Genomic DNA, 27,768 nt, shown 5'->3' with positions numbered 1-27,768 from the left:
ACACTTTTATGGAAAGGAGACGCGTAAATCAGAAGACATTTTTGTCCAATAAAATCGCACGCTTTTCTTTACCTCGCCTGTGTAAATTCAGTTGATTTCCGCAGTGGGTGATGCTCGTGCATGGGATAGAGGACTCATCACCTACTATGCGGATGTTTTTACATAGAATTAAGGTTTTAATGGCATAGTTTACATTTTTTTTATCATGTAGACATTGTACAATGATATCTACAAACCGAATTTTACTGTTTGTTGCGACTGTGATCCTGTGTGGTTTGTTATTTGGGCTCGAATTGGGCCTGATCTTATTAATAACTGCAGTTGTTTGTTATAACAGTTATGAACCATTCAGTAATGGTAACGATTTAGAAAACCACGACGACTATTTGGAAGATGAACTAGAAGAAGAATGTAAGCTGCATCGTGAGGGGTCAGAAACGTCCATAAAGTTGAATGCAGTTGCAGCCAAAAAGGAGGGAAAGAAGATGAGTCTGTGGCAACCACGGAAATCTGCAGCAGCCAGTGTCAGAATTGCGAAACCAGACCCAAATTCTCCAAAGAGACTCTCCAATGTAAACAATCCGTCGGCAAGACCTCCATTACGATATACAGGTAGTCCGTTCGGAAAGTCAACATTACGACCTGATAATAATGTAAATGAAGACCGGGAAAATACTAGTTTGTGGGGAAATCCATACAGCCCAACGGCCAAGAGAAAACCTGCACGTCCTTCACACCAAAGTAATACATCAGCAGGCCCATTGCTGTCCTCGCCATTTTTACCTAGGGTGAAACGGGCCATCGGTGTTGGAGAGGCAGCTTTGCTTCAACAACAATCCCATAGGTGGGTGTGGAATTGCCATGACTTTTATTCCTTCAAAATAGACCTACTAAAACTCTCGTTACGTACTGAGAGCTGAGTAGTAACAACATGCATATGGAGTACATATGCTTTTTACCCATCATTTACTAGATAATGTTATAACAATTGTCATGATGTGCTCATCTTTACTCATTCATGTTGTATAGAACATAGTTTTTTTTTTTTTTTCCTTCTTCTTGTATTGTTTGTTAGTAATATATTTCTCTGTCATTCTTTTAGCCCTAGGAGGAGTAACTATGGCATGTCCGGGGGAAGAGTGTTCAGTCCTCAGCACAAAGCCCTGCCCTATCCCAGCGCCTCTTCGCCAGGTTTGATGCCACTGGTTCGTCTTGGAAGACACGAGAAACCCATTCTAAATGAGAACAACTCTAACATGGTCCACAGCCCTGTAACTGTTAAGATAGCTGCACCTAGCCCGAGAAGGCTGAATTATACAAGGTGAAACAAATCAAGGAGTTTGTGACTATAGTTTAGGTGTTACTTTTTTACATGGAGTTTTTACTTGATAAAGTGGTAGTGTCATCATTTTATGCCCACATTACCGTCCTGATCACATTTTTGCATGCTTACTTGTTTATTTGTTTGTTTACCTGGCACTAGAGTTGCAATCTGCAGTGAAGATACATGTATGACAACAAAACGTGAATTTAAAATCTAGGTGGACGAAAACCAGTGCCTTCAGAAAAAAAAAAGATGGTTGCTTAAAGTTAATTTTCTCATGTGGAACAGCTGTTACTCACGCCTATAATTTACCATCTGACTCTTTGCCAAATAACATCTGTTACAGGAAGTATTACTGTAGTCAGTTGTATTGACCAAAGCCTTCAGTGGTGCCAGGTTTTGGGCATGGGTTTGAACTCCCAGTCTGAGACCATCATGCTGGGTTTGTCTTATGAGTTTATATGATACATGTGCTGGTCAAGCTGTGACGTCAGGCTACTTTGACCTCCTCCAACTATAACCTAACCTTACTCCTGCTGACACTCTTTGTAATATACAAACAAATAAGTTGAAATACATAGTAATACAGTGGGCCATCTTCTATAGATGATATATAGTTTTGGGGCAATGAGGCATACAGCGGCTGCCCAAATGTCTTATATCAGTCATGTTAATGATATTTTGATAGTGTGTGAATTTTTTTTGTTTGCTTGTTTTTAGTCGGCCATCCTTGTTACAAGAAGACCGTGAGGGGGTGATCAGGAGAGCCCCAGACAAAGAGACAGTGTTGTCTGCTCTAAGGGAGAAAAGGTGAGGAGGATGTGTAACACAGAGGACTAAGCAGTTCAATGCTTGTAACTTATGCAGGGTTCGAAATTACTATTGACTTTTCACATGTGGTTGGAGCAGAAGCCAACATGAGGTGAACTTGAACTCACAGAGACCGCATTCATGATTGGTGAGAGTCATTGCACCACACTGGCAATGACCACACAGGCTCCCTGTAAATGTTAGGGGTAGTATCTCAAAGAGTACTGCATGTATTGGCCTGAGGGTTTGCATCCATGTAAAGCACAATTGCACGATGGTGATGTTCCATCATTGATTTATTTATTTATTTATTTGATTGGTGTTTTACGCCGTACTCAAGAATATTTCACTTATACGAAGGCGGCCAGCATTATGGTGGGTGGAAACCGGGCAGAGCCCGTGGCAAACCCACGACCATCCGCAGGTTGCTGGCTGACCTTCCCACGTACGGCCGAAGAGGAAGCCGGCATAAGCTGGACTTGAACTCACAGCAACCGCATTGGTGAGAGACTCCTGGGTCATTACACTACGCTAGCGCGCTAACCAACTGAGTCCATCATTGATACTCTGTGTACATATTAATCACCAAATCCATGACTTCAGTACTTTATGTATGAAGCTGATGTTTTGGATTCACATGTTTTACTGCTTAGTTTGACAAACTGGCCTATATTTCGGTTTCCATCAGTTGTTTTTTTACCAGAATCCAACTAGACTCTCATAGATTGTCTTTGTGAAAATCAAGCAGAATGCAGTACTACAAAACTGATGCTTATAAAAAGTAAACTGATCATGCTATGGTGTGAAACTACTATCTGCACTTTAATAGTAGGTACAGTATGAGATATTAGAGGGGTAACATCTGGTCATTTTGGAAAGTAATTTTGTAATTTTACCATGTTTACAGGAATCTGCTCTCTTTGAGATATTTTAGCACAATAGTTAATGATGGTCATAAGGAAAGAATTTGATATACAGATTAGAGAGAATTTTGGTTCTTCATAAAGTGTCTTCTGTGAAGTTCGGTGCTGACAAGCTTGAGTCAATGCTGCCTACATGCACAGAGTATTTATATGCAGTAATATACGTTGTGGGAAGGTGACATTTCGAAAACGCGGTGTTGTTCCTTTTCGTTGCAGCCGTAAGAGAGGTATTCAAACTCAGGATGAGTCCGTGTCAGACGTCAATGATCAGCAGTCCAAAAGGAGGTAAGGCAGAGCACTGGCTCGAAAACTATTGACCAATAGCTGTGACATTGTGATAAGATAAATAAAAATGATAAAATGAACATTGAATATACAAGTTAGATTAAGGAAAACAAAAACATTGAAGATAAGGCTTCCAATCATACACTTGTTACACAAATGACTTGATCAAGAAGTTTCGTGAAGAAGGTAAAGAAATTTTTTTGCGAATGCTCTTTGTTTTTCCGAAATGGTAAAAAGCTGGTCTTCAGAATATTTGTTTTGGTGGTCTAAAGATGCTCAAGAGCACACATTAAACAAATCTTAAAATGTAACTGAATGATGAGATATCTTTATGAGACACCAGTAGATTAAGCTTTTAGCTCAGTGTTTGAGTATATTGTCTCAAGAAATCACAGACAGAACTAAAAATTTCCATATGAATCCCTTTTACATCTGGTCATTTCCTAATGTGTGTCAGATATTGATGTACTCATCCTCAAACGGATACTGTCCAGATACCAGTCTTTTAACCATAATTAGTAACTTAGATTTTTCTTAAAATTTTTTGTTAGGATGTTTTCATAGGGTGACCTTATTTACATCTGTATTTTTTATATACTGCTGATTCTCTTCTAAATTCTTGTTGGGAAGTTCTGATGCTCTTGTGTAGACATTCATACATATATTTCCTCTTTCAGAATCTTTATAGAACTTTCTTACCATGTTTTAAATCTGTTTATTTATTTTTCTTTTCAATGCTAATTAGAAAACAGGATGACTCCACATCGTCGTCTTCCTCGATGGTTTCTGAGCCTGAATTTTTGGCAGAGCTGCCAGTGAATGGCTATTCCAACATTCCCCTGCACATGGCTGGTATGAAGAGGCCGGCCACGCCCACTGTAGACCTAGATCTGCATGTATCTCCGTCTTTGGACAGAATCATCAAGAAGGCAAAAAAGGATACAAGAAACAACTCCATTGTGAGCTCACTTAGCTCTAGCAGAAGAGGAATGGCAAAAGAGGTGAAAAATCAGTTTTGTAATTTGTGCCATTTTTTATGGGTCTGTTGAGAATTGCTAGAGGCCCATTATAGAAGCGTGAAAAAATAGGGGATGAGTGTCCTGGCCTTAATAGCCGGGTATCTGCTGTTCCCCACGGCCACCAAGAACTTACCATCACTGGAGATGGCTATGTCACGATTCAAGACTAGTTTAGATCTAGTATTAGTCATAGTTTAAATATATGTGAATATTAATACCATGTCACCCATGGAGCTCCTCCACTGACAATGAAAAATGAATATTTTCACACACATGTAAGCCTTGCTTGGAGATACCACAAAAGCGTCGCATTAAAGTTATTTCTTAAAGGGAAAGAACTCAGACAGTCTGTTAACTTAAGATCTAAACAATACGAAATTATTTTATTTATATGTATTTCATGTATCTTTTTGATTAATTTAATTTTTGTGATTTCCACTACCTCAAATACAAATGGCACCATGGACATGAATGTTATATTTTCAGGAATTGTGACTGGTAGTATTGGGTAGGGCATTTAAACAGAACAAAGTCATGTGAATGACATCACTTAAGTTAGTCAATTATGTTACTTGTAAAATTCATACCATTAGAATGAAATGTTTTTTTTTTTTTTAAGTTAGAAAAAAAAATTAAATTCATTTTCTTGAATATTTTTGATTAGAACTATAATGAAGACCTTATCCTATAAGATTGACTCCTAAGTATGAGGCTGCATGTTGTCATTGTTGTTGATTTGACCACTGTGTTCATCCTGTTTTGTCAAAAAAACAAAAAAAAAACAAATAGACTTGTTCTGCGCGGCTACTCTTTCGTGGGTGGACTGTCGCTTACTTTCCAGCTGACCTGAACTGGGCATGCTGATGGCTATGGCCTGATGTTCAAGTTGTGCAAACTTGTCGATGCGAGCTTGTCAATCCACGGCTGAGCATTATATATGAGCGTTTGGCGGAGTGTTAGAATCTCGGAAACCTCCTTTCAGGATAAGAAATATGAGGGTGACAAAGGTTTCTGATTTTATAGTTAGTCTTTGATATTTGGAGAGAAAAAAGCCGTCCTGCAATGTGAAGCGTTGTTCGGTGAATACAATATGACAAGCTGATGAAAGTATTTATAGTATTGTTTTGCAGAAAAGGACAGCAGATCAGATAAAGTGTTTTTTTAGAGGCAGGGATTCCAGATATGCATCGCGCTGCGCCACGCGATAAACTACTAACTAGGGGTATGAAATACAACTGTACAATGAAAGGACCAAAACATCTATTGTTTACGAAATGTTGCCTTGATCTGTTGCCACATACAGCAGTGGTACAAATAATGAAGATTTTTCTTGCTCACACTAACGGAACAAATAGACATGGTTATGACTTAGTTGTAAAAAAAATGTCGGGAAAATGTCAACAATCTCACAGTGTCATAATATGACGTTCTGGTGCAATGCATTCTCTTTAAAATCATGTCATAATGAGGTGGGGGCCGGATCCTTCATTACTGATAGGCCCTTTGTTGGTGGAGAAAACCAATGAATTGTACCAGAAGACAATTGGTCATTAGTTACAAAAAGAATAAAAATGGAAGAAGAGCAATAGACCCATTTCACAGCGTTAAACGCCTTTTATTGGGACATTAGAGATTGGTCCATGGCTGCATGGTGAAGATGCTAACCTTTCAGTTTCTAGGAAACTAGAGGTTTGGGTTTTCAAAGTGGCCTTTGAAAGGGAATTTGTGGAATCTCCCATTTTCACTGTTTGTGAGATCTTGATGATGCTTGAGTTGTTGTTTGCACAGTCCAACCTTTGATGAAGACCACCATACTTCCACCAATATGGTCTGCTTGTCTTTATGTAAAATACAGGATAGTTTGTCAGTAACTTCCCAAATTTTGGCGATTAAGGCTGGCCTTTCTGCTGTCATCAACCCATAAAACCACTGCTATCATACTAGTGAAACATTTTTTGAGTATGGCATGAGGCAGCAATCAAATGAATAAATAAATAAATAAATAAGTTAAATAAGATTTTAGATATGCCCAAATTAAGACCAAGAATTACACTACAGGTTTTGCCCAGATTAACATAATTTAGGCTCTGGACTCCTCATCGCTTGAATTCTTAGTTGTTGATTCCTACAATACTGTCTAAACGTTTTATAGAGTGATTTTGGGATTTGGTCTAAGATTGTTAAAATACGTATGAAATCACTAAAAGTTTGACTTCTATTTCTGTGCTGTGGTAATACAATTCTATTTAAGTTTGTAAAGAAGATTAAGGCTTCGGACTTAGCTAAATGACCTAAAATTTCACCCCTAAAAGTGCATTTTAGAGGCAAAGAAATGTCACAAAATATTATGTTTGGTGCTGAAACTTACAATTTTCTATCTCACTTATGTGGTCACTGTGAGTTCAAGTCCAGCTCATGCTGGCTTCCCCTTCGGCCGTACTTGGGAAGGTCTGCTGGCAACCCCCAGTGGTTGTGGGTCTCCACAACCAGGGCTCTGCCTGGTGTCCTCCCACCGTAATGCTGGCCACCGTCGTATATGTGAAATATTCTTGACTACGGCGTATAACACAAATCAAATAAATAAATAAATGCAATGTTCTAATAGAATATCCCATGTTCCAAGTAAACCTCAAAACACCTTTCTAAAATCAATACAACTCAGAGAATCAGGAATAATGGGTAAGTTAGACATTTACATTCATTTAGGCTAAGCCTAAAATGGCTTTGTGAAACATTCCCCTTATATTGTATAAAGCCATACCAGACTGTGACTTCTGTGTTTTCTTTGCTTATGTAGATGTGGCACATTTAGTTTTGAAAGAAAATTATTTCCTGTGTATTTTCTATGTTAATTTTAAAGTATAGAATATACAATTTCTGTTTCAGATGAAAGAATTCCAGCGTGGAGAAAAAAGAAAGCCTGAAGAAGCCAACCAATCATTTGAGATAGAACCAATCAGTAAGCAAACCAGAACAGACATTCAACTGCCAGCGTGTTCTGTTACGTGAGTATTGTTTGAGGTCATCAGCCTCGGGGATAAGCCCCTGCTTGTTTTACCCATTTCCTTGGTGTGGAAACTGAAAGACAATTTCAAAGACTTTACCATCATCATTCTCAGAATTTATTTGCTATTTCAAGTAGTGAAGGGCATCACACTTTGGGAAATGACATGAGAAAATGACACCAGCTCAGAAAATTGTGGGGGAAAAAACTTTGTCAGATCTGAATGAAGGATAGGCTAAAACACCAGTTAAAGCAGCACTCTGCTCTCCCATGTCAGCACCTGAGTTTGGCAGATAACAGCGGCATATTTTTCATCCTTGTCACACATTTGACTATGGAAGTATTCAAATGTGGAAAAAGTTGTTTCTAAATGGTGAAGGTGCCTGCCTTTCAGTTGCGAGACATGAGTTCAATACCAGATCTAGTCAGGGAGTTTGTACGGTTTCCTGGCTTCCATTGTTATACAAGTTTAGGTAATGAGCGGCTTATGAATCTCTTTGTGTAGTCTTGCATGAAGTTCACTGAAAACCACCTGCCTTCCTCCAAAATGATATTTGTTACATATGGAAAACTTTGCCAGCATAGCTTGTAGCAGGTTTACTGCAGGTGACCATTGTGGTGATGTTTCTTGGTTTTTCAGCTCAAGCACTGTTCCTGAGGGCCGACCCCAGCCCCGTATACCTGAGAAAAGTAAGACGTTGACGGACACACCTTCCCAGACCGTTCCACCTGTCACAGAAGAGGTAAGGATAATGTGGGGCCATTTTTAAACTTGACCTAATTAACCTATTTTAACTTATATTTCAGTAAATAAAGATCAGTAACATCTAAATTTCTTGATAAAAGTTCAGCTGAATAAGTGTTGTGGGAATTATGGGCTCTTTTTTTGATGAACATTCACTGATATGTGTGCTGTAGATCTTTCACTTGTTGAATGACTTAAAATTCTCCTCAGCCAGTAAAAATATGAACACTTGGGTATTTTTCAACAAGTTTCAACCATGATTCTAAATTAAGCTGCTTTTGAAGATACTAATAGCAGAAATGTCTCAGTAATTTGTTGTAAATATATCCTTTCTTATAACAACACACAGATCAAGCCACCTCAGAGCCTCAAGAAGAAGATACTGTGTGATGCTGAACAAGCCAGCCAGAAAGTAAAGAAAGGGGTTGACATTGATTTTATGTCACCAAGATCAAAGGTAAGAATACTTGCAGATTTATTGGCATAAGTGGTTGAAAACTGAGTGTAAAATTGAATTCTGAATTTTCTGCTTCCTTTTATTTTTTTTTAGCTCATAGGCTTTTTACACTTTCAATATTTGTATAAGATGTGGTTTTCAGTCGATTTCTCTGTGACAAGGCTCTGTAAGGTAGTACTTGAAAAATTTTGGACTGAGTCACTGTCAGGAAATATAAGGCTGTTTAGTAGGGGGTTCTTCTTTTTTTTTTGTTCTGGCTAATCAAAGATATAGGGATTTTCAAAAAATTATCATTGAAATGTAAAAAAGAAATTTCTATCCAAATCTCCCCAAAACTTTTTGAAGGGACTTATTTTTAATTTTAGCCTAAAGATGTGTCATTGCAATCATTGTTTTTGTGTGCACAATACTACCAGTGCATGGAGATTTGCAAAATTATATAGCTAGTCAGTCTCTTTTAGAACCTAAACCTTCAACAGTGTGTCAGCGCAACCATGCTAAGAGATTTTTATACTTACTGCCATATTCATATTTCCAAAGTTAGTTGTGGGTTTCCCACAGGCTCTGCCCAGTTTTCTCCCACCGTAATGCTGGTCGCTGTAGTATAAGTGAAATATTCTTGATTACAGCATAAAACACCAATCAGATAAATAAATGTGATGGTTTCTCATCTCCTTGTGACGGTGCTTGATGCTTACCTCTGTGATAGCTTTAAATGCAGAGTTTGATATTTTGACAGCAGGTGATGGCGTTAGATGTGACAACAAACCCCGAGGACTATGACCGGGATCCTGCAGCAGTAAGACAGAGAGCTGTGGACATGCTGGCTGACATAAATGGGGAGACAAACACCACCTCTGACAAGGGAAAGGATCTAGGTACAGAGTGCAATGCAGTGCCACTGAACTTTGTCTCAGGTCAAGTCCAGAGAATGGGCAGCATGAGAGGTGTCCCGTAAAATGTGGACATGAAAAAGCCTGATTTCTTCCTTTCTCCCCTCCTCCACAGGGGCATGAATTTTAGACATATCAGTGGCAAGCATGGGCCATAGCAATTGATCCGGATATTTCAAAGCTGCTTTCCAAATTGGTTTGCAAAATTAAAATCTGAAGATTTTAAGAATCTTAAAAGTCTTAAAGATAGGTCTTCAGTTAGATTATGCTTCTAAGCTAAGCATCTAGGCTAAGACATGCTGATGGCTTTCCTAGGTTAGCCCTGTATGTGGCTCAATTAAAATTGAGTTTTTTCATAAAACATGGTGTAAAGACTTCCCACCTTAACATCATTGATGGCCAAAGACATACCTCACTTTCCTTCCCCTCAATTCTATTAGAGAAACATGAAGTCATAGTGATGCAGTTGTGTAAAAAAATTGCAATTTTTAGCAAAATATCCATAATAATTATTAGCCAAACTTTCAGGATAACTGTGACCAAATAATGAAGTAACATCTTCTGTATGATGAAACACTGCAGTTTTATGCTCCATGACTCCAGAAATGCAGTTTATGGACCCTTGTTGGCAGGGTGCTCCAAATCATCTCTCCTTAACCATCAAGGCTGCTTGCTTTGGGTCGGCAGTATACTGTAGGTGAACCCGTAAGTCATTTTGGTGAAATGCAGTGGTTTTGTTCATCTATTACCTTAACTTCCACTGTGTTGTAATAGGATTGTAACCTTTGATTTTCAGACAAACTCAAAAACGGAAGTGGATTTCCTGTTCAGAATGGACAACCAACTAGTCTGGCAAGCTCTTCTGCAAGCCTGTTAACCACAACTGCCCCCACCGCCACCACCACATCAACGTCCACAATACCAGGAGGGTCTGCTCCCAGTACTTTGACAGCTCTGTTGAATACAGAGGATAAAACCAATACTGGATCCAGTTCTGGTGGATTACTGTCTTCTGTGCTGTTCTCATCCTCCGAAGAGACTGCAACCACAACTTCTCAAATTGCAAGCACAGTAGCTCCAGTTTCTTCCACTTCAAACATAGCAAGCGTAACAACTTCAACAGCAGCTGCAACAGTACAGAATGGTGCAGCAACTAACACTGCCCCACAGTTCTCTTTCAAGCCCGTATTTCCCGTGGCCTCCACATCAACGGCAGTTGCAGGCACATCTCAGCAAGGTGGCATCAGTTTTGCCGGGGCAAAGACAACTGCTTCAACAGCACCCTCGCAGGCATCAGGAACCATCTCTACTGTTGCGGCAGGCTCTGCCACAGCTGCAGCTCCCAGTGCGTTTTCATTTGGCGGTGCCACACAATCAGATGCCACAGCTTCAGCAGCTCTGGGGAGTTCCCAACCACCATTAAACTTCTCCTCAGGAGCAACAGCATCAACAGCTGTTCCCCAGAAGAGTACTGCAAACTCTGCCATGTTTGGGTTTGGTCAGCCTTCCCAGTCTGCAGCTTCATCTACGGCTTCAGCTGCCTCGTCAAACAGCACTGCTGCCCCTGCATCTGCATTCAGTTTTGGTGTTGCATCCAATCCCGCCAAACCATCAGCTGCACCCGCACCATTTACATTTGGACAAACTCCATCTTCGACTCAAGCTGCCACTACGCAGAGCACCCCCGTGGAGTTTGGTGCTTTCCAGTCAACATCAACAACAGCTCCTTCCACAAACTCATCCTTGTTTAGCTTTGGGTCTACTCAGAAACCAGCAGCAACGACGACAACGTCTGGCTTGGGTGCAGGTGGGTTTGGCATAGCCACACCTGCAACCACAGCAGCTAATTCACAAGTTTCTGGTTTTGGCGTTTCTTCCACAACTGCTAGCTCTCAGCAGACACCTGGATTTGCATTTGGTCAGTCTCAACCTACCACAAATGCTACTACACAAAACACAGCATCTAACCCAGCTACTGGGGGTTTTCTCTTTGGTACGACCTCAGCAACTACACAAAGTTCCACCCAGCCATCATCAGGTCTTTTCAACTTTGGATCAGCTCCCTCAACCAATTCAACACCTACAGCTGGTCTAAGTTTTGGCTCTAACTCTACTACCGCTCAGCCCAGCTCAACAGGTGGCTTTAACTTCAATGTTGCTGCCTCAAATACCACGCCGTTTGCTCAATCTACCTCAAAGGGCTCAATCTTTGGAGGTGCAACAACCACATCACAGTCTTCAACTGGAGCCCCTGCGTTTGGATCTCAGCCAGCAAGCACAGCTGCAGCAACCGGCTCTGTATTTGGGTCAGGTGGAGGAAATTTCAGTTTTGGCCAGAGCACAGCACCAGCATTCGGACAAACTTCAACAACGGGAGCCTCAGCAGGATTTGGCTCATCAGCAGCAGCAACAACAACAGCACCATCGACCTTCCAGTTTGGTGCAACAAATTCTGCTGTCCAGTCCTCATTTGGTAGCTCAGGACCAAGTTCCCAAGCCTCATTTGGAAGCTCAGCACCAAGTTTCAATTTTGGAACCAGCTCGAACAATGCTTCCAGCACAGGATCAGCATTCGGAACCAAGCCCAGTTCCTCTCTTCCAGTGCCCACTTTTGGACAGTCTAGTGGATCAGCATTTGGGTCATTTGGGAGTCAGCAGACCAGCAGTGTATTTGGTGGCAGTCAGTCACAGCCTGCTGGATCAGCTCCAAGCTTTGGTCAGGCCTCATCAACATCAGCCTTTGGCAGCTCTAGCCAGGGATCATTCAGCTTTGGTCAGGCTAGTAATGCAGCACCAGCCACTCCTGTCAAAGGTTTTGACTTCACTGCTGCTGCTAGCGGAACCCCCAGTCTTCAGTTCGGATCATGTAAGTTATCTCTGGAATTTTTTTGTATCTGTATGAAGTGAAAGAAAACTGTTTTGTATATACATTGTCAGCAGCTTGTCTCCCTCTCAATAGTGCTCTCAAAATCTGTGTAGTATTCTTTTCTGTTAAATAAATCCTGTTTAGTCAAAAGCCAGAAAGGTGGAATTTAGTATCATGCCTAATTATGGGGTTTCAGGACAATATCTTACATCCCTTTACACTGAATTCACAGTCGCTTAGATGTGTATGTTTCATGTCATCTGTCTTTTTATTTTAATTGCTGACTCTTGGTGATATTTTATTTCTTGTTGTGCAGCGGGTAACCAGGTGTCCGGTTTCTCCACCCCGAATCAGAAAACACCCGTCATGAACTTTGGATCAGGTTGGCTGTGTTTAGTCTTGTAGAACTGTGTTTGCGGAACTATTGAAATGTTTCTAATGCAAAAAGAGACTAGGCTGCTTAAACAACGATGACCGTGAATTCTGCTTGCAGAAGTTGAAAGACATTATAGATATCAAGTTCCCCTATTTTTTTGGATCCTAGAAAGTCCGACTTAATTGAATGTGGCAAGAAGCCAGATCAGGCATCAAATGGATAATTGGGTGATGGTCAATCTACATTTGAAAAGCAGCAAGTGTCACAAACTTAACTTCTTACATAGTTATAAATTAAATGGTACTGGATATTGCTATAATTTGTTGTATTTTCTTATAGAAAACATTGTTAAAACTTAGTGTTAGAATAATCACGTTGGTAGATGTCATGTGGAAAGAACCATGAAACATTTCAGCACTAGAAACCATACTATATCCAAAAAATATAATATGTTTTTTAATTTGTGTCCTCTGTTTTCAGTGACCCCAGGAGCGTCCACTCCGGCCTTTGGTGGAGGTGGATTTGGGGCTCCTGCAGGCGGGATGTTCAGCGTGGGTTCAGGCACGACTGCCCCAAGGCCCCGGTCACGAGCAAGGAGAAAGGGAAACAAGAGATGATGAGAGCATGTATAGACAATACTTAATGAGCAGAATAATCATTAATGTGTGTCTGTGTTATCAGATTCGTTAACAATTTAGAAGTGTGCTAAGATAAAAATGCTTTCTTGGAACATAGCTCTTACATGTATTAAATCATGTCAAATGACTATGAAACATTGGTTGATGAGATATAAGCTCTTTGCTGAGTGTGCAATAGATTATGTGGCAACACTGGGATGTTCAGTACCGAACAGTTTATGGTGTCTGAACACCATGACATGAAGCCACTTTTGTCATCTGTACAGGTCAACAAATGTGTTCATGCTGAGAAGTTCGTGCTACACCATGTTGAGGTGTAGTCTTGTGGACAAGTATGGCCGTGTTGAGGTGTAGTCTTGTGGACAAGTATGGCCGTGTTGAGGTGTAGTCTTGTGGACAAGTGTGGCCATGTTGAGGTGTAGTCTTGTGGACAAGTATGGCCGTGTTGAGGTGTAGTCTTGTGGACAAGTATGGCCGTGTTGAGGTGTAGTCTTGTGGACAAGTGTGGCCATGTTGAGGTGTAGTCTTGTGGACAAGTATGGCCATATTGAGGTGTAGCCTTGTGGACAAGTGTGGCCATGTTGAGGTGTAGCCTTGTGGACAAGTATAGCCATATTGAGGTGTAGCCTTGTGGACAAGTGTGGCCATGTTGAGGTGTGGTATTGTGGACAAGTGTGGCCTTGTTGAGGTGTAGCCTTGTGGACAAGTATGGCCATGTTGAGGTGTAGTCTTGTGGACAAGTGTGGCCATGTTGAGGTGTAGCCTTGTGGACAAGTGTGGCCATGTTGAGGCGTAGTCTTGTGGACAAGTGTAGCCTTGTTGGTGAGTATGGCCATGTTGGTGAGTATGGTCATTTTGAGGTGCGGTTATATTGATGTGATCATGCAGCTACATGGCCTTGTGGCCATGTTGAGGTGCAGTCATGTTGAGGTGTGGTCAAGTTGATGAATGTTGTCATGTTGACAAGTGTATTGACAGGTGGTGTTATGATGACAAATCTGCTGATGTTGCAAGTTTTTAGGCCAAATTTTCTTTGTCTCACACATGGCATCGTCAGAAATGTCTTGCTTACTCGCTTACTAGCTGATAAGTACTTCTTAAATCGTTTTGATTACAAGAGTATAATCTGAGCTGTTAACCTGTGTATGTGTGGAGGGAAGGGTCAGATTTAACTTTGTGCTGACCGTGACCTGATTGTAGAAGGGCAAATCTGTACAGGTAACCTGAAAGTGTCCTCTCTACTAAGGTGGCATTGGAAGATTTCACCTTACTTGATACATGAACAAACCTGACAACTCTCAGATCAAGATGCAAAATAGACAAAGTGCAGTTCCAGTGAAGTTGTGTTCAGGGTACAACTGTAGTTGCAAGCTGTGATAAAGAGGGGAAATGGAATTAAAGGTTCCTTGTGGATATGGTAAACTAATGGAAGGATTATTTTTTTGTGTATAAAGAGAATTAAGAGCCTAATCAAAAGGATAACAAGAGTGCAGACGGTACATACAGACGAGTACCCACAGACCACTTCACACAGACTCGTACCCACAGACCACCACACACAGACCAGTACAGAAGTCATGAGGTACTACATAACGTAAGTTGACATTCTGCAGCAGTGGCCTAGAAGAGGATATACATGACTGAAGAAAGAGTCCAATAATACAATTTTGCTCTGAAAGTCACAGACCTGAAATGATTGTGTTCTTTCAAAGAACATGGTTTTATTAAATACTGAAAGTGCTTGGACATTGTGAGGTTCTGTGAATATGATAATAGATGTGGATGCGAGTATTACAGTTTACAAAGAGGTACTCTCAAAGCCTTTCAGTGTGGTTAATTTGGATAGCATTGTTGGAACAGGGATGCTGTAAAATATATTTGCAACTCAGTCCCCCCCCTCCCCCGGCTTATAAATAGATAGATAACTGGGACGTGAGAGAGTAAGTGATGTTAAGGATAGGGGTGCAGCCTGAATTTGGATAATTTTCAGTTTGTGTAACGTGTGCCTTTACGTTACGCGCATGGATTTTATTATGTTTGATGTGGATCACTTCAAAATGAACACTTATTCACATTGTTCTTCTGTATTACGTTAGATTGTTCAAAATCATAACTCATGGAAAAGACTTACAGCACTGGTTACATCATTTCATTTTATTTTTATGACTCTGCTCTCTGCTCTATTATTCTCTGCTCCTCTTTAAAACCTTGTATATATGAGGAAGGTGACTAGCATTTAAATTTTAATATTTTAAAATATACTTTTTCAAGTTGATATTACTTTATACTAGTACTTCTAATGACTTTTGTTCACATCAAAATATGAGTACGTTTACACTGCATACCTGCCCTGTGGGTTTTATCCGAACCTGTTCTAGTTAAACTGTAATACCAGATTTTAGCTAGTGTTAATTACCTGTCCCATCAGTGTAGGGTACCTGAAAAGTGAGGCAGATAGTTGTCCTATCGATATATGTGGGTCACTATCCACGGAGGGATCAGATATTTTTATGAAGTTTTTGGGGGCTCATATATTAGTGAATCTCCAGGGGATGGAGCTATCAGTATGTGGGCTGATAGCTTAGTGTAGTTACTGTGAGGGTTGAGGGGTTGGAGAAGAGATGTTTTTTGGCTAATGTATCTACGGAGTGAGGTGGGGCGCGGGGCATATATTGATGTATTTCAAGGGGGGGGCAGTTAATTCTTGTGCTGATAGATTAGTTCGGCTGATATTTTTGGCCACGTGTTGCTTTTGGTTATATTGAAATAGTGCTGAAAGTACGGTTACTTTCACATTGAAAGGTCCTCCCGGTACTGTTATCTGAAGTTAAAACGGTGTAATTCTACCTACATAGTTTATCAATCCTTAATTTTCTAGAGGTTGGGAAGTTTCAAAGGCTTTTTATGAGAGTCTAAATTGTTAATGCTGAAATTGGATAACAAGGTGAAATAGTTTTTAAGGAATGTTTGCAACGCCCCATTACGTTTTATCAGTATTCCATACCAAATGTGTGAATATATGTATTACGAATCTCCTCTATTTGAACAGTTACTGAGATCAGTGTTTATATATACATTCCTGTCATCATAAGACATCCAGAAACGTCGTATCGTGTGAGTTTTGTAACGTATGTGCACATGTAATTCACCCGTTTATTTTGTTATGCAAACATCTGGAGCTTCCGTGAAAATGATGTATCCGTGTGTTTCAGTTTGTGGGAACTTGTAACCGAGTGAAGCTGTCTGCCATTTTTCATTTTTGTATCATGTAATCTTTGTATTTTTGTATCATCTTCCAGATTGTAACCCCTAAAGCACCGCATTTTTTTTTTGCAGAAATATGACTTGAGAAAAATTGCTTTTGTATGAATAGCTAACTTCATTGTCAAAAATGCTGTTACAGTGTGTTCTGTAAAATGTTATTACACTAACGTTGACAGTATTACTGTATTGAGCTCGTGCCTAGATGGGAATTACCAGTACTTATTTTGCTTTAATATTTTAAAAATTAGATGCAGAGTCTGACATGAATGCGCCAGAGAACGCAGAAGTTGTAAGGTATAGAGGAATGACAGGTCTCAGTTATTCGGCTTGCAAGGTGCAGATGTCAGAAACGGAAAGTTTGCTGCTTCACTGATGAAATGTCCGCTATTGTGGGTACAGTAATAGGATGTAATCTATTTGTCTTACCTTGTGGGAGAAGTTACGGAACCCGTCTACCTTATCTCGCAGCCAGGGTGCTGGAATATTGAGAGATATTTTTGGATTTGGAATAACGAATGTATAACGTATCGAGTTGCACATTAAGTGAAGAGCTGAATTGTTCGTCTGTAATGGTTGGCATATCCCGTAACAGTCTTCAAACTGTTCTTAAACTTGGGTGTACCAGAAAAATAATCTTTGTCCTCTGTTTAGGACATACAGTTTTGCGTATTGGCTAGAAGAGCAGCTTCCAGACACTCATCAACATTGGGTCTGCTGCCTATCATTTTTTTTTTATTTATACTTTTTTTCTCGATGTTGTCATATGTCGAATTTTTGCCTTCTTGAAGAAAAGAGAATTTTAAAAAAAAAAAAGAAATAACCCCGTGTGAAGATATTGCAGAAAGAATACCAGAATGATATTTATTGGAATTGAAGCCACATTTCATGGACATACGATAGGGAAAGACGAATTGTGAGTGAAACTGTGCAGTCTAGCTTCAGCATTCATAGAATACTCTAAGCTCGTTAAAACCTTTGTTCATATGCCGAGACACTGTAAATATCATATATTAAGCATTTGGCGAGGGAAGGGGGTGGTGGTGTGGGAGTCACACCATCTAAGTAGAAAACCTGTTTTTTTTATGTGTGAATTACTCTGTGTGCTTTATAACTGTCATCGTGAAACGTACTTTATCACCATTATTTGTCTAACGACCCATTTTCCAAGTCAAATACATAGATGTACCTACCTAAACAGCCTGTGTGGACTTCGTTTGTACAAAATGTCTGAAGTCAAACCTGACAGTATTGATGGAGAACGCTAGCGCGTCAAATGTAAATATAAAATCGGGTTTTCGAGTATTCAGATTTCCATGGCTCCTGCTTTATAACGTGACACACAAAAGATGCGCAAATGTTCCTAATGGGAACTTGAGCATTACAATGACAATAGCTGGATCGATTTCCTTTCGATATACTACATGCCGTCACATGTTGATGAGAGAAGTCTGCATGCAGAAATCAGTCCAGGGGTCACTTTCATGAAGCATACTTAGTGTTAAGTATCCCTTAGCTAAGTGCACTTCATATCTCTACAGCATGCATTGTCATGGAGTTAAGGGCATACTAGCTAAGTAAGTTTCATGAAACCGGCCCCAGAAGTCAAGAAGCACATTCCATACATGTAGGTGTGCGATAGAGATTCGGTATACTACTTGAGACATCTCTTAAGTTCTGTGATGCTTTACAAATGGTTCGTCTTAGTAGCTCAGCGAAAAGGTGTGTACGGAAGGTATTTCCTAATCGTATAAAAGAACGGGACATAGCTCAGTCGTAATGTACGCGATTCACTGTAGCTGCCAGTTCTGGCTTCCTCACTGTCGTCGTTGGGGGCACCGTTGAGCACTTAATGGTCAACAGCGATTGTTCCGTTTACGCAGACTTTCACCCCACTTTCTGCCCACCAATATGGCGTGTATAGGTCTGTATACATCATACTTCGGACACCTGGCCCACGGATGACGAAGCCGTCTTGATCTTAACTCAGATTTAGTTTGACGTTCAACACATTTAGTAATGTATTATCCCGTTATGGGTTAATGGATGTAGGAAATCTGTGCTAAAATTTTGAGTAACCCGAAGGAATTTTATCCTAATAAACTCTGTCAAAAAAGAAACGCAACCCCTGTCCTCGGATATCAAAAATTCGTTCGAATAAAGTTATTGCTTCCAAACTAAATTTTAGCCAAATGTAATGAAATTATACACGTTTTTAATGAAGATTGCCATCCAAACAGCTGCCTTTTCTCTCCTAAGTGTATTTTATTGCTTATGACGTCACAACGCATGGACTGACCCTGCTGACGTCGCACACAGAACCATTCACATGCAAATCATGTCAATGGCAGTTATAGTGTGGGGGTGTATAAAAGCCCATGTGCTTTCGTGTTTTATTCATTCATACGTCGACGAAAGGCAGTCGGTAAAATGCCGCGACTGAGTGCTGCCGACCGAAATATCGCCATTGGTCGTCTTCAAGCCGGAGAAAGTTTTGGTACTATTGCACGACACCTAAATGTTCACAAAACAACGATATCCCGACTTTGGAGCCGTCACAACAACTTTAATTCGACCAACGATCGCCCGAGAAGTGGAAGGCCAAGAATCACGACCCCATTTCAAGATCGGTACATCCGGGTCCTTCACCTGCGTAATAGACATGCCCTACCAACCGTGACTGCCACACAAATACCAGGTTTGAGGAGAGTGTCGGCTCAAACGATTAGGAACCGTCTGAAAGAAGCGGGTTTACGTGCCTGTAGACCAGTTGTTGGACCTGTACTACGCCCCTTACATCGACGCCTACGACTCAGGTGGTGCAACAGCGTAAGGATATTGGCTTTACAAAACTGGAGGCGCATCTGGTTTTCTGATGAATCCCGTTTTCTTTTGACACGTCACGACGGAAGACAGCATGTGTATAGGAGACGTCATGAACGCTTTACGCCCATCTGCGTCCGGTAGGTGGACAGATTTGGCGGAGGCAGTGTTATGGTTTGGGGAGACATCTCGTACAACCAGAAATCAGACTTGGTGATCGTTCCAGGGAACTTGACAGCCCAACGTTACATCAACCACGTGTTACAGCCTTACCTTCTCCCGATTATTGGCCGACAGACACAGCTTTTTCAACAGGACAACGCCAGGCCTCATACTGCACGTGCAACAATGAACTTTCTTGCCGTGGCCCTCTAAATCACCAGACCTCAACCCTACTGAACACCTGTGGGATACTCTGGATCGACACGTGCGTCAACGTCAGCCACCGCCACAGACGCTTCAACAGCTCGCCGTTGCGTTACAGGAGTGGAGGGCCATTCCCCAGGAGAGAATCCGGCGTCTTATCCGTTCTTGTCCAAGGAGATGCCGTGCAGTGATTGCAGCTCGTGGTGGTCATACGAGATACTGAGGAAGACGCCCCCTGGTGAGCAACTGGTGTCTGTGAGATGACTTTTGAAAAGACAGTTTTAAACATGACCATCTTGATTATTATTCTGCCAAATTTCTGACTTCTGTCTTCAATAAGAAAAAAGTTGTGCCGTCCTAAAACTAAATATTAAAATCACTAAAATACGGGAGTTGCGTTTCTTTTTTGACAGAGTTTACAAAGAGTTGTCTTAGACCTTCATGACAAAGATGAAAATTAGCGTTAAGTTCAAATTTAAGTTCAGGGAAAATACTACAAATTAAGGTTTAGTCTAATTTAAGTCAAAGACAGTTTCCTGATCTTGGTGCTAGGTTCCTCGTTAATGAGGCAGATGTTGGTGGTTTTTGCGGCCTGTCAGCTTCCCTCCACCCACAAGGCTGATCAGTAATCAAATGAAATAAATTTCTTATTGTTCTTTATGTTATTTTCTTCTGCTGAATAATTTGTGATTAAATGGCGGTCAGTAAGCCTGAAAACGCCCATGGACTACATGTACCTTACACAGCTGGCTGCAAAAACTACATCGTTATAGAGGAAGAGAAAATATTCTCGCCATCTTTCATAGTTAACAGAAAAGCACTCTATCTTTTGAGAAAATGTTATGTAGAACTGCTATCTTGGAAATTGCTTTTGAGCACTGTAAGGATTTTGTTGCGGTTGTACATGTGTTATCTCGTTATAAGAAGCAATGCATTATCGCGTTATTATGAGTTTATGGTTGTAGGAAATCTACTTTCCTTGAGTTAATCATTGATTTATTTATTTGATTGGTGTTTTACGCCGTACTCGGGAATATTTCACTTATACGACGGCGGCCAGCATTATGGTGGGTGGAAACCGGGCAGAGCCCGGGGGAAACCCACGACCAACCGCAGGTTGCTGCAGACTTTCCCACTTACGGTTAATCATTGATCTTTGCCCGGTAACTGACAGAGCTAGTGGACCCAGGAGAACTAGATTCAGACCGTTACCTATGATTGTGCTCCCTGTGTACACTCAAAACATCAATCGGTTAATTTTAAGAAAAAGTCTGTTGACTGAGCGATGCTAGAATGTATTCTGTTATTATATTAACATAATACCGTGTGATATCCAACATAATATCCCGTTAGTGTAATAGAATCTTTATGCTGAATTAATAGAATATGTGTTCTAAATTTTACCAGATAATTTGGTGCAATAGGAGAGTACACATCTAGCATCACTCTGCATGACTTTCTGTTAAACTTAACATTAATTTTTTAGTAAGTAAAGTAACAGTGTATCGACAAGACAACCCAGAAAGGCCACGATATCCAGAAAGAAATGGGTGTAATTCATCTTTGTGACGTCACAAGAGGCATAGCGACGTAAGAAAAACTCTGCCTCTCCGAAACGACTGAAAGTCGCTGTAGGATATTGCATCTTTACTGTAGTAAATAGTAATGGTAGTTAATATGATGTTACTATGTTGCTGTACCGTAACAAAACGGTACGGTTGAAAAAAAAAACTAATTGGAAATTCCATGCCATTTCCGTAACAGACTGTGTCCAAACATTCCCCATAGCGCCTTCTCCCACCGCCCAATCCCACCGCCCCCACCCCCACCCCCACCAACAAAAATACGCCTCAAGATACAGCTTCTGAGTGATTTCCACAAAAACTGTTATATAAAGAGTTGTTCCTGGAAATTCGTTCAATTGAAAGACTTTGTCATTATGTCGCAACTGGACATGGTTCTTTTCAAAAGTTCTCTAAAAGCCTGTATTAATTGTTATACAAAAATCAGTTCTTAAAAGTTTGTTTTGAAATCTCGTAATCATGAAAAGGTGAATATGGCTTTTCCTTAAAAGTTCTGAGACCGGTTCCATGTGTTGAAGGGCGTTTGCTGAAAGTTTCCTGCTCCGACAGTACGTGGGAAGGTCATCAACCTTTGGACGGTCATGGGTTTCCCCCGGGCTCTGCCCGGTTTCCTGCCATCACAATGCTGGCCGCCGTCGAATAAGTGAAATATAATTGAGTACGGCGTAAAAAAAAACAAATAAATAAACAAATAAATAAATAAATAAAAGTTTCCTGCAAAAGCTGTGCAAATAAGTTGCAAAGAAAGTTCCATAAACCGAGGCGTGTATTCATGTCTCCGAAAATTTCTTAAACAAGTTGTAAATGAACTGTTTTCCCTTCAAAAGTACCCGAGTGTTCTTCAAACGAAATATTCGTGCAAGTTCTTGAAAATATATTCTCCAAAATTCTGTTCTCCCGGAAATTCCTTCAGCTTACTATAAGTACTATAATAATCAATCAGAGCTAACAAATTCCTTCAATTCACGCCGAAGAATCTATTGACGATCGAAATTAAAAATTTGTCTGTATTCGTTCTGGGGCCAGTTTTACAAAGATGTACATGTACGATAATCGCACATATAGGATAACGGTATGCTGATAGTGGCGTACAAATCATTGTACGACAAATGTACGATAAATAGTGTCGTAGGCCGCTTTGTGAACCTGGCTCTTGGCCCACATTTCACTGAAAGTCGTAAGTAGCAACTCTGATCCTATGTTAAATGTTGCGACGCACGAGGGTTTCACAGAACAATGACACCTATCCCTTATTGTGTACCGACTGGTAAAACTGATGACTTAGGGCTTAGGCTACGATTAAGATTTTTCGATCTATCCGAGAAATGATGACCTGATTTCTAATACTGTTAACATGCAATGTAATGATTCAGTAAATAAACTTTCTCACGAAAAAGTTGCAAGGTCATTATTTGCAAGAGAGTGATCCTCAAACAGATCGCTTTCATTTCTAATCATACGTGAGTTTAATTGAAAAGAACTGAACCAATCGATGGCGTGGTCTCATACTCTGGTATCATTAAGTCATGTCCCGAGCACGATATGGTTTGACCAGATCAAACATGATAACGAATCGGTAATCAATAGGATGCATTAATTTACTGGTAGTGATTGGGGATACCGTATTTACATAGCTTATAGTCATATTGTATTTTGCTAATTTTTTCATTGTGACCGAGCAAAGATGTATTTGCTGTTACTCGTATGGCGAAGGCTTCAACAGTATAATGGTAGAGGATGAAGGACGTGGCTCATGACATTTCCCCTCACTGAAAAGCTTAAATGCCAACTTGTAATGATGGTTACGTGAAAATAAAGTAATTGATTGCGTTAACTGATTCGACATAGCCATTGTGAAACAGTTCAAACATTCGTTTACACTTATTAAGAGAAAAAACTATGCAACTATATGAATCAATTGACAGGTTCTCGAGTGCTGAAATATGAGTTCATGATTTCACCGTTAAGCCCGAACCGATCAATCAATCGATCTATCAATCAATTTCATATACTATATAAATAGTTGCATTATTTCTGATACCATCTGGAATGAAAATCCAATTAATAAAACACTTATGGTCCAGAGAGTAAAACCAGAGCAGCAATGTGTTATTTTATGTATTTATTTGATTGGTGTTTTACGCCATAATCATGAATATTTCACCTATACGACGACGGCCAGCATTATGGTGGGAGGAATTGATATGAACTTGAGTGTCTAGACGGGGGCTAGTGGTTATCAAATGGTTATACGCGTCTAGGACACGTTCAGTCGCTAGGACACTCGAGGTGTTGGTCAATTCCAGATAAGGACAGGAATTGACTAGATTCTCGAACTTCCACTGTCCTGACGCATTTTCATAAGGCACTGTAAATTTACGTTATAAATTTTGCGTGAAAGTGGGCACTGGTAGGCCTTGGTGGCAAACAGCGGTCGTCAGCTCTCGTGTGGTAGGCGGTCCTATACACAAGTTCAGAAGAGATAACTTACTTTCCACATCTGTTCGTCACATGGAAAATTTTGTAAAGTGGGCAATGGGGCTTTTAAAACCATACGCAATGGCAACCCTGGCCCAAGCTCTATTGGCTATTGCTCTCTTGGAATAAATGAGCAATTTGTTACCATGTTGTCCACAAACCGTCAACGCCAAACTAGGAATGAAACATAGATCACACAGCATAGGCCATTATATTACTTTCTGCAGAAAATGTTTCCTCTGACTTACCAAGAAACCATTGTGAAGTATCCCCGATTAAAGATTGTCATCAAGCAACCAAAAGGTTTGTAGTTCCGAAGATGGTAATGCATGTCGCTGGTTTCTCTGAAATATCGACCTTATAATTGGCATCATCATTCGAATTCTCTGATTGCTCTTCTTAAAATCCCTGTGTGGCTCATATGGATTTTATGAACCAAAGGCCTGTGGTTTTCAGAAAAACAGCTAGCAAGTACACGCTAGCAACTGAGTCACGTGATTTGAAAATGGCGGCTTGCGAAGTTCTGATGCTGCCCGAGTGGATGTGTCGGTTACATTGGTGTTATTTGCGATGTAATGGCCTTTATTATTCCCTCAAGATGAGGTAATATAAATTCAGAATTACTTTTTCTGTGGTGTACAGCGTTGGCACTTTGGAGACTGTGCAGATGACAGGACCGAGTTCCTGGCTGGTGAATGTAACATTTCAGGGTGGTTAATGTGGAAGCTAAGCTGGGAACATGGCTAACCGATTTCAGAGCTAAGTGAGGAGATACTTTACGTTGGTAAATGCACTTGACGTAGCTTTGCGACGGGTTGTAAGACGGCCCCAGGTATACGAATGTCTGTTTCGATGCATAGATTAGCTTTTCATTTTCACGATGGCGGTCATTTTTCTGAGTTGTTGAACTGAACAACTAAATAAATATACACAAAGAACTTAACTAAGAGATCCTCCCCCCCCCCCCCACCCCCACCCACCCACACACACACACACCTCCCCGGTTTTCATATTGTCGATGTTGTGCACAAGCGATTAATGTTTTTCTGTACCAAAAGAGTGTCAACGCTGTGAAGAGGAAGTCCCTGCCATTCCGCGCGCAAAGTAGCTCCCAACAGGGCCAGGTCATCTACAGGTGGATCCTTTGCTTGCGCACGAAGACCATATTTCTCAACTGGGAGCTGCCTTGCTCGAGGAACAGCAGCGACTTCCCTTTCAGAGTAATTGCAGGCTGACAGGTGGTATGAGGAGAAGAGTTCAGGGTGTCACCCAGGCACATGGCAGATACACCCGATGTTGACGTAAAACGCTTTAAGAGATATCAAATCACGTTTTTATTGAGTAATTTCAACCACTGCTTCAACACTGCCCACTTCAGAGCCATACTTGTAAAGCCATTGTTTAACATCAAAACCAGTGATGACAGAAATGCACGTGTGTTATCATTAAAACACATGGATTCCAATCATTTTGTCGTTTTTCACTATGCAAAGGGTCACGCGGGTCACACCCAATCACATTTTACACTCATTTGATATAGAAGAACATTAATTGCTTGTGTACAAAATCGCCACTAGGCTGTGATGTGATTGGAAAGCTATAGCAAGTACACGGCCATTCTTTACGGTGCGCTAACGCTGTTGCAGGCTATATAACCTAGCGAAGTACACGGATGCTGCCACACAACTCTTCAGAGGCTTTCGCCGCACGTTTCGGGTACTCTTTTTATCGATACATATGCTTTGTAATTTAATGGTTTTTGATTAAGATCCATTTGGCTCCTCTGAATTATGGTTTTGACCAGCAGGTAGACAATATCGGACTGGAGGTTATGAGTCATCGCAATCTATAAATGAGAGAGGTTGCTTCAGAAAAAAAAACCGTTACAATTGGTGCAATAAAACCGATGGCCTGTTAGCACAAAGGTTGTGATGGATACCGAAGGAGAGAGCCTAATCACCGGTTTCCCCAATGGACGCAGCCCATACAGGGACTTCTCCTGATTACTCACAAATGACTTCTAGCGACCACCCTCAAGAGGCTTCTCTTGATCGTTCACAAAGTGACTCTGCCTCACGTGTAAAGGGATTTAAATGTCGCGTCTACCCACAACAAACTTCTGACTATCCTCAACGGGATTTCGCGTGACTACCCACAAGAGACTTCTCGTGATTACCCACAAATGGACATCTTGTGAATACTCACAAAGGAACTTCTGGTGACTACCTCCAAATGCACCTCTCTTGATTACCAACAAATTCTTGACTACTCTTGACGACTCACAATGAGAGATTTCGTGATTAACCACCAGGACATCTCGTGACTACCCGCAAGGGACTTACCACGACTCCTCACAAAGGGACTTTTCGTGATTACCCACATTCGACTTCTCGTGACTATCCGTAAGGGACTTTTCCTGCCTGTGCATAAAGGACCTCGAGACAACACTTAGGGACTCTCGCCGTGAAGAACTAGAACGGGACTCGTCTTATCGCGACTCACAGTGGACTGAGCTGGTGTCCACTGGTATGTATGTATATATATTTATTTATTTATTTATTTATTTATTTATTTATTTATTTATTTATTTATTTATTTATTTATTTAAATGTATTTATTTGTTATGTTTATTAGGCTCCTCACTGAGAGCATTGGCGTCTACAAATTCCCTGTCCAGGGCCGCTAATATGTAGTACAGATTTCCGTCAGTGGACAGAGGCCCGGGTTGGTGGTGAAGCACGTCAAGACAGCAGTGACTTACGTTCATAAGTGTATAGTAAGCAACAATTAGGTGACATTATACATCGGCCCTTTATATCAATATCCAGATATTGACTATAGTCTATTGAGATAGTGCTCCCGATAACCGCTTGGTATATTTGATCTGATGGCCTTGGCTATTATGAGCGGCTCTGCTGACTCATTGTGAGAGACATTTTGTCAACATTTATTCTTTTGGCACTTTCAATTATTCACAATTATTTGTTTTCACCGGCAGACTTTGTGGATACATCACGAGCTAACGTGCTCGCCTTAACCAAGAGGCGAGAATCTAATCGGCGTTAAGGAAGATAAGGTAAGATGGGTTAAAGCTTAATGCTAACTGTGGTGTTCTAGTTGTGCGAATACTAAAAAGCAGTTGCATCAACACCCAAAAGTCAACTCACCTTAGTGAAGCTTAATGTGGAGTTTTAAATTGGCCACTAACCTGCAAATATCTCAACGCAAAACGTCAACGTCAGCTTGTGAAACGCGACGTCGAATTTTTCATAGAAAAGTTTTTGGATGACGCCAAGAGAACATCATACAATACAAGGTAACATCCATTATTCAGTCTGGAGGATGATGGATGCATCTAAAATGTACCGTGGTAGAAACCTTTGTTTGTTGATGAAAATTGTCCTCTGCCATTTGACAATGCTGTTTTAAGAAATGGAGTCATTTTGTCGAGCTTAAACTAAAGGCCAATTAGATTTTCACCTTTTCCTTTGAGAAATCCATGTATATTTTTCTTTCACTGGATTTCCCTGCTTCAGTAATGACGACCTTGGGCAGTTCAGCGGAAGACGGATTTTAAACAAAAATGTTCGTTTAAAATAAGGATAATTGTTAGTTTTCTATAACAAAGAACACGTGTAATAAATGAAATATAAGGAACTGGGGAAAAAATATATCAAAGCATAGTTCAGTATATTAGAACGTGGATTTTCCCTCACTGTATTACGTGAAGGTGCAGTAGGGTGCATGCAGTATGCATATGGGTTGCATTCAATAAATAAAAAATCACAATAGTGCATGTATCTGAATGTATATTACTTTATTAACTTTTTTAAAAAGTAGGGGCATATGGGTATAGGCCTAATTCTTTAAGTTACAATATAGTTATAGTTGGACTATTTTATCTCCCCTCTCTAAGG

General features: G+C 40.5%; 1 protein-coding gene across 1 annotated transcript; it reads left to right on the top strand.

Annotated features, from left to right (window-relative positions):
• Nucleotides 1–132: 132 nt before the first annotated feature.
• Nucleotides 133–15,984, top strand: LOC135475290 (nuclear pore complex protein Nup214-like). The gene is made up of 12 exons (XM_064755132.1): nt 133–844; nt 1,103–1,321; nt 2,045–2,134; nt 3,274–3,342; nt 4,088–4,343; nt 7,248–7,366; nt 8,006–8,108; nt 8,460–8,567; nt 9,307–9,433; nt 10,257–12,326; nt 12,643–12,708; nt 13,183–15,984. Exons 1-12 carry the CDS (start codon nt 222–224, stop codon nt 13,317–13,319), a joined length of 3,987 nt encoding a protein of 1,328 aa, XP_064611202.1. The 5' UTR covers nt 133–221; the 3' UTR covers nt 13,320–15,984.
• The last annotated feature ends 11,784 nt before the right edge of the window (nt 15,985–27,768 follow it).

This window comes from Liolophura sinensis, chromosome 9 (genome assembly GCF_032854445.1).
Source record: "Liolophura sinensis isolate JHLJ2023 chromosome 9, CUHK_Ljap_v2, whole genome shotgun sequence".
Lineage (NCBI taxonomy): Eukaryota > Metazoa > Mollusca > Polyplacophora > Chitonida > Chitonidae > Liolophura > Liolophura sinensis.
The sequence above is the reverse complement of the archived record's forward strand: the minus strand, read 5'-3'. Positions and strand labels throughout refer to the sequence as shown.